Source organism: Echinops telfairi, unplaced genomic scaffold (genome assembly GCF_000313985.2).
Source record: "Echinops telfairi isolate 266 unplaced genomic scaffold, ASM31398v2 ScPeMD7_31;HRSCAF=116, whole genome shotgun sequence".
Taxonomy (NCBI): Eukaryota; Metazoa; Chordata; class Mammalia; order Afrosoricida; family Tenrecidae; genus Echinops; species Echinops telfairi.
Genome location: NW_022103928.1, coordinates 64,479,526 through 64,486,924, shown reverse-complemented (window position 1 = coordinate 64,486,924; position 7,399 = coordinate 64,479,526). Strand labels below are relative to the sequence as shown.

Here is a 7,399-nt window from a genome sequence, read left to right as displayed (position 1 = left end):
GTTGAAAAGCAAGGATGTTACCTGACCCAAGCCAGGAAGCCATGGTTTTTTCAATTGCCTCCTATGCATGTGAAAGTCGGACATCGCGTAATGAAGACTGGAGAAGAATTGATGCATTTGAATTATGGTGCTGGCCAAGAAGACTGGAAGTACCATGGGTTGCCAAGAAACCAAATCTGTCTTGGGAAAGATACAGCCAGAATGTTTCTTAGGGGCAAGGATGGTGAGACTTGATCTCACATACTGCGGGCATGGTGTCAGGAGGAACGTTCCATTCTCATGCCAGGTCAAGCAGAAGGTCAGCAAACGAGGAAGATCCTCAATGGGATGGCTTGACCCAGTGGCTGACTCAATGGGTTCAAATACAACAACTGTTGTAAAGGTGGCACGGGTCCTGGAAGTGTCCCTGACAGCAAGAACTACCCCAGTCTCACATCAACGCCTATACTTGTACCTATACCTATATTTCTGTTTGCTTCAGAACACAGCAATGCGTTCCTCAGGCGCATCTTGCATCCCCTCACCACTTCACACATTCACTGGTCATGGGCAAGCTTGCTAGTGGGCATGTCAGTGCATGAACGTTTGTCTCATTCTTTTTAATGGAGACATGAATAAACTTTATCATATTCTAAACGGTGGTTTATTTAACCATTCTCCAATTGACGAAAACTTGGAAACCTTGCTATTTCTTAAAATAGTCCCACGGAGAGGGGTCCAATCCTGAGAAGACATCTTCTTACCTCCCTGGCCCCATAAGGCAGTCTGTCCTGGATGAGAACAAAGCAACTTGAGGCGTAGATAACGCAAAGGTGTTTTTTGAACGGCTGCTGCTGCTTTTTCTCCTCTTGACTTTATGTCTGGCATGGGCAACACTACCAGAACAGTAGTCCCAGCATACGCAGACACTGTCCATGTAAGGGCTTGACATCTCACAGCCCCGTCCTTTCTCAGCCAGAGTTCGGTGGTTGAGAAGCTGCCGCTGTGAGCATGAATGTGACCATGTGAGTGTGTGGCCACTGTTCTCTGGGGACAAAGGTGGCGAGCAGAAATGGAGTGCGGGACTTGTTTTTTGCAGGTAAGAAACCCACAATGTTAGGGAATTTCAAATACCTACATCATCACACCCTCATACAAAGACGCATGCAGTCTCTGTGTCTGCACACATTCATTTCATTCGGTAAGAACTTGTGCCAGCTCACTGGGTGCCAGACCTTGTACTAGGTAATGGGGGCGCGAGTGGGCAGGGCAGGCTGGGGGGGACACACAGCCTTGGGAGCCATCTACCTGCCCTCGAGCAGGAGGAGAGTGGGCAAGCTGGATCTGTCATCTGTGAGCCAACAGACTTCCAGGCCTAGCTAACTGCGGCAAACCCCACGTGTCCTTGCTCACTCTCCCTCTGAGATGAGCCTGCACCCCTGCCCAGGACAGCCTCCTTAAAGCTGGAAGTGGCACCCACATATCCACCCATTGCCTTTTTCTGTGCTGGGGGTCCATGGGCCCCTTTTGCTCAGCCAGTGGAAGACTAGGCATTTTGTCAGAGAACCCTCCAATGGTTGGACTCCATGTTGCCCTATTGATGCCTGCCTGCCAAGGAGCTGGCAAATGACCTGCTTGGTCTTCAGGGTTGTGTCTTCCTGGCAGTGGGTTCCAGGGAGTGCCTCGTGGCTCCTAGAGAAGCGCATTCTCCCTCAGCACCTCAGCAGCCCTCTCAGGACAGCGCCTGGACCCTGAGCATCACAAAGGGCTGGAAGTTATATTTTTTGTTGTACAGTAAATACAGTTTAAAAAGATGGCAAGTCAGCTTCTTTCCTCCCATTGCTCAAAACATTGCATTCAATATGGTTTTTAAATGTTCAAGTTAACATCTCCGGTGCAGAGATGTAGATAAGAGGTTCTCTGTAGGGAAACCGTTCCCTCGCTTTTCTCCTTCTCGGCCAATGCACACACTGTTGTTTCCAGGGCGCCATCATTTCCTGAAAGCAGATGCTAGAGCCTGGTGAAGTACGGAAACATGCAGGACCATCCTCACACCCCGCTGATGTCAGCTGGTTTCCAGTTCACTGTGACTGCAGGGCAGAGTAGGACTCCCTCTCCACAGAGGGCTGGCAAGGCTGTAGGTCTTTGGAGAAGCAGACTGCCACCTCTTTCTCCCATAGAGCAACTGGTGGGTTTGAAACACGGGTTTCTTGGTCAGCCATTGGCTGATTTAGACATTACACCCCCAGGGCGCCTACTGGACATTGGGAGGAAGGAATTTCAAGCTGACATCTGCTCCATTCAGTCAGCAGGTGTCCCCTGAGCCCCACAATGCCAGGGCCTTGCTGAAGGGATAGGGTCATGATCCTGAGAAGATGGACAAGTCCCCCAGGGGATGGAGGCACACAGGAAACAGCAGAAGAGGCAGGCAGGAGGACAACAGAGCAGCAGAGCCCAGAAGTGGGTTTTCTGTTCATGGCTGTCACTGAGTTCCCCGCCCTGTGGGGACTCTGGCACAAAGGAACACAAACAATGCAGCCAGGCCCAGCACCCCCCGTGATTGACTGTGGCTGGGACATGGTGATCCACTGGGTGCTCATTGGCTGATTTTTTTCCCAAGTTGATTACCAGGAATTTCTTCCTGACCCATCTTAGTCATAGCATCACAGCCCACAGGAGCACCTGTGGTTGTGGGGGAGATGAGATGCTCCCCGTGCAGGTGGCAATCAAATGGGAGCATAGATGTGTATTCCCTGAGAAAGTCAGGTTGCGGAAGATCTGCAGGAAGGCTATTCCAGGCAGAGGTGCAGTACACGCCAAGGCCCTGAGGTGGGATAGCTGGCTTACTCTGGGGACTTCCAATGAGGCCAGTGTGCCAGAGCACAGTGAGTGAGGGAGAGTGGGTTCAAATGAGGCTGGTCTGGAGTCTGCATTTTGGTTTATTTAAATTGGAAGTTGTACATAGATCATTCCATAGTTCGATCCCACGAAGCAGTATTATACAATTGCTAACACAGTTTCCAAACATTCTTTTCCTTCCTGGACTCCTTGACATCAGCTCCTTTTTAACATCCCCCCACCCCCCACACACCATCAACACTGTATACTCCCCCCAAGCCCTTTTTCTACTTGCTGCCCCTATAGGTTCATCAATCCTGAGGTTCACACACCAAAAAAATAGAAAGACATAGAACATATCTTCAAGAGAGTGACTCCCAATGACATATAACCCCTCTGGCTAAACCCTAATATGAACAAACAAAAAACAAAACAAAACAAAAATACAGAAAATGTTGAACACCAGATCAGGCCCAGAGTGAGTGCATCAGCAGGTAGGGATCAACTGACAAAGTTGTAACAGTTCAAGTCGGGGAAAGCCATTTTGAACAGGATCTTACAGCCTGTTTTTAATTTAATTTTTTAACAGATGGTTCTGGCAACTGTGGGATGTGAGAATGACTTTGAAGAGGGCTGGAGGAGAAAGGATGACCTAGTTGGAGGCAGTGGTAGGAATTTAGGCAGAGATGATAGGGACCCGGACCAGACAATGGTAGTGATAGGGATGGAGAGATAGGTTCCTTGTGCTTGAGTATGTATCTGAGTATGTGTGGTGTATTTCTGTGAATATGTGGTGTGTGTGTATTTGTGTATATGTGTTATATGTCTGTGTGTGTTAGTGTAGTATGTGCCTCTATGTGTGTGTATGTGTAGGGTATGGGGGGTGGTACCTGTGAAACAGAAAGTAAACTTCAGCTCAGGGCCGTGGGGCTCCGGCCCTTCAAGGCAGAGCAAAGAGCCCGAGCAGCGCCCAGATGTGGAGATAGAAGTGGCCTTAAAAAAATTAATTGCAAAAGAAAAAAAACCAAAAAAAATTACTTGTATTATTCCATTTTCACCTCCTACATTAGCAGGCGCTCTCGAGAGAAAGTCAAGGCCACTTCCTTCAGTAAATGTGTGCAGCTCAGATCGCTGTGCGGGGCTCTGAGTTGGAATGAACACAGGGGGGGGGGGGGTGTGTGCTTTTCTTTGTTTTGTGTATTCCTGTGAAGCCAGTTGGTTGTTATCCATCTTTTGATCTTTTGCCCTTGAGAAAATAGTGACCCCAGTGTCACGCAGCTAATAAGAGAGTGAGCAACATGTCCTATAAGAGGTTTGTATTCATAAAAGGGGTTGATGGCTATCACAATTAAAATTCCCTGAGGAGCTTATTAGAAAGATAAATTCCCAAGCACCACTATGTATGTTCTGGGGCCTACCTTCCAAGGGTTTTAGAACTGCCTTTGTAGGGGACAACGATTTGAAGAGTTTCTCACATGATATTCCTTTGCCCTCTTCCGCTATTCTAGCCCAGACCCCAAATAATTTCAGTAGCTTTAACATTCTTATTCTCCTTGTTTTGAGTAAGTGATACATTCACATAGCTGAAATTGCAAAATGATTTTTTTCCTGGAAGCCATTCCACACGAGGACCACGTGAACATTTTTTAAATGCCCACCTTCACGTTATTATGTTTCCTCATCCCATTTCACTTCTGTTCATATCCTCCAGCAGCTCATTGTCACAAGAAAACGCGACATGCTTGGCGCAAGGGCAGAGCCTGCAAGTCTGTCCAGGACAGTTTCCTTGGTCAGATAACGCTTTCCCTGAGCATTGCTGTTCTGTGTTGCTGTGGAGTTGGTGCTGCCTCACGGCGACTCCATGTCCCGCAGAGAAATGCTCCCTGGTCCCGCAAGGTCTGCACTGTCAGAGTCGGGCTCCCAGCCTGCGACAGGGGAACACACCTCTTCCCATGGCAGTGGGCAGTATTCTGCTGCAAGTCCTTGGCTGATTTGGGAAGAACATCTGAAGGCCTTTCTGCCTAATCTGTCTTTGTCTGGAAGCTCCACTGAAACTTGCTCACCATGGGTGGCACAGCTAGTGTTTGAAACACCAGTGGCCTAGCTCTTAGCATCACAACAACATGAAAACCACCACAGTACTGCAAAGCTGCAGGCAGATGGTGATCACCTGCATTGGACGTGAAAATGGCCAGCAGGATCCTGTGCCTGGCCCTGCCTGCTGGGAGGTGCTAATGACCCGAGCTGGATGTGAACTTCTTGGACCAATGCCAACAGATCCTCCTTGAAGTGGGCCTCCTTGCCCTCCTCTGTGATCAAGTGTATGATTCTGGGAGGATGGTAGAGGGTGTCACAGTAGGTCACCAAATCTTGTTGACTGTTTAGCTCTGGATTCATTAATAGCAGGTAGTTGAAAGACTTTTGTGTTTGAGGGCACTGGACATATTGATGCAATGTGCACGACGTTCCTTTTCAGAAGGCCTGTGTGTATAACATGGTTATCAATAGTGCTCAAGCTGTCCTCTGGAGACTGACTCCCAGGGTGGCTCCACTGCTTGTGGCTCCCTGGTGGCTCTGAAACAACCCCAAAGATCACCTGTGTCAGGCCAACAGCACTTCTTTATAAACCACCTTTGTGATGTGTTACCAAAGTGGCCTTCCATTCGCCAGCATCAGGCTGCTGAATTACTGTGGTTGAGTTGAATTCTTTGCCACTCTCAGAGTTGTAACCTTTATCCCAGATCACAATCATGAGGATGTGACCTAGTGGGGATCCTTTGTCACTGAAGGCAAAGGGGGCTTTCTACTGTAAAAAGTTACCTTCTTGGAAACCTACAGGGGCAGTTCGACCCTCTTCTATCAGGTTGCCTGGAGTCAGAATTGACCAGATGGCAGTGAGTTTGGTTTGGCTGTGTTGGCATCAAAGTGGATATTCATGCACTTATCATTATAATCCCGAGTCAAAGCTCATCGAAGCTCCATGAAGGCAGCGGGCCTGATTTGCTTTCCACTGGATCTCTAGGTACATGAAGGGCACTTCACAATTGTGTACAAAATGACTGAGTGGACACGTGGAGGACAGGCGCCAGATAGACTGCCGCCTGACTAAGAAGGGTCAGGATGCACGCACGCACGCTCCCAGGCATGCACACATGCACTCACTCACTCAGAGAGAACCCTGGAGGTTAATTCGTCCCAGCCCCAGTGTGAGTGGCCTGGGGGTCAGGGCACGCTGGGCTTGGTTCAGGAAGGGCTGGCATGCCTCCATAGGAGGAAGCTGTGCACAGAAGCGGAGAATTCATTATAACTGGTTAGTCATCCGTGGAGACTGTCGATGCTGCTGCCCTGGGTGTGGTGCACCTGGGCTCCCGGGGCAGGGCCTGTTCCTTGCCCTCCCTGCACTCAGAAAAAGCAGCAGATGTCCTCAGAGATCAAGCGCAGCACTTGCTGCAGGAACGTTTTCCTGTAGCTACTAAGCAGGAGGGTCAGCTAGGATTCTGGCCAAGCCCATTCAGCAAACTGATGTCTACTCAAACCCATTCTCCAGAAACTGGGGGCACCGCAGCGGGAGGGTGGGTGTCAGGGAAGCCTGCAGAGCCCTGTGGCAGAAAGGTATACCCATAAGACAAACCCCGGGGGCCGGCTGAAGGATCCAGAGGTGCGAGCCCAGGGCCCGCCGAGGTCACCTGAGTTGCATTTGGACCAGCGACAATGACTCAGCTTCACTCGGCTCAGTCTTCAAAACCAAACCGACCAAGGGCTCTGCAAAGTTTCCAGCCACACTTCCAGACCTTGTGTGGGGACAAAGGGACGTCGACATCTGGGGCGGAGGCGGGGTGGGGTGGCGAGGAAGGGGGAAGGAGAAGAGCGTGGAGAGAGCCCGATGCTCTAGACACCAAGGGCTGCCCTGGACTTCCTTCACCTGCCGTCCTCTGCCGGCCTGCAGAATGCCGCCCCGCCGGCGTTCTGCTGGCCCCCGGCCAGTGGCGTGGGCGTCCGAGTAGGGAGAGGGCGACCCCCGGATCTCAGAGGACTCAGTCCTCCAATTCGGGGAATCGGCTGGTTAGGATGGGCTTGGAGCCGCCCCTGGCCCTTTCCCTGTCCTTGATGTCCTCGCCGCGGCCGCGCGGACCCCAGGCCTCCGCGGGTCGGAGCTCGGGCTGCTCGGAAGCCCTGGAGCGCGTCAGGGGCGGCCTCGCTGCGGGGTCCCCACGCGCTTGTGCGGCCGCAGTGCCGCCCTCGGAGTCTTCCCGGGTCCCGCTCTGCGCCCGGGAACTGCCGCGCGCAGCAGCACCTACCGCAGCTGGAGGAGCCCCTGCCTCAATCCATCCTGCCGCGCCGCTCCCCGCGCCCGGCGGCTCCAGCCCGACTTCGGCCCCTTCCCCTGCTCCCTCCGGAAATCGGGCGGCGCAGGTGGGGTTGGAGCCGCCCCGGAGCGCGGCAGGATAAGACCCCAGGGCCCGAGAGGCAGCCTGGCGGGGGGCGGATAGGGCTTGCGAGGCACCGGCTCCGAGCAGTCACTGGGCAAAGTGAGGGGCGCTGCGGCCGCTCCCCCGCCTACCTCCGCGCCCCTACTGCCCCC

The 7,399-nt window shown here is 52.0% G+C and overlaps 1 protein-coding gene across 1 annotated transcript in view; it reads left to right on the top strand.

Moving 5' to 3' along the window:
* Positions 1 to 6,885: 6,885 nt before the first annotated feature.
* CACNA2D3 (calcium voltage-gated channel auxiliary subunit alpha2delta 3) overlaps positions 6,886 to 7,399 on the top strand; it is a 982,973-nt gene continuing 982,459 nt past the window's right edge. Inside the window, exons 1-2 of the mRNA XM_004702433.2 lie at positions 6,886 to 6,999; positions 7,049 to 7,230. Of these exons, the coding sequence (XP_004702490.1) occupies positions 6,886 to 6,999; positions 7,049 to 7,230 (296 nt within the window). The remainder of the gene's footprint in view (positions 7,000 to 7,048; positions 7,231 to 7,399) is intronic.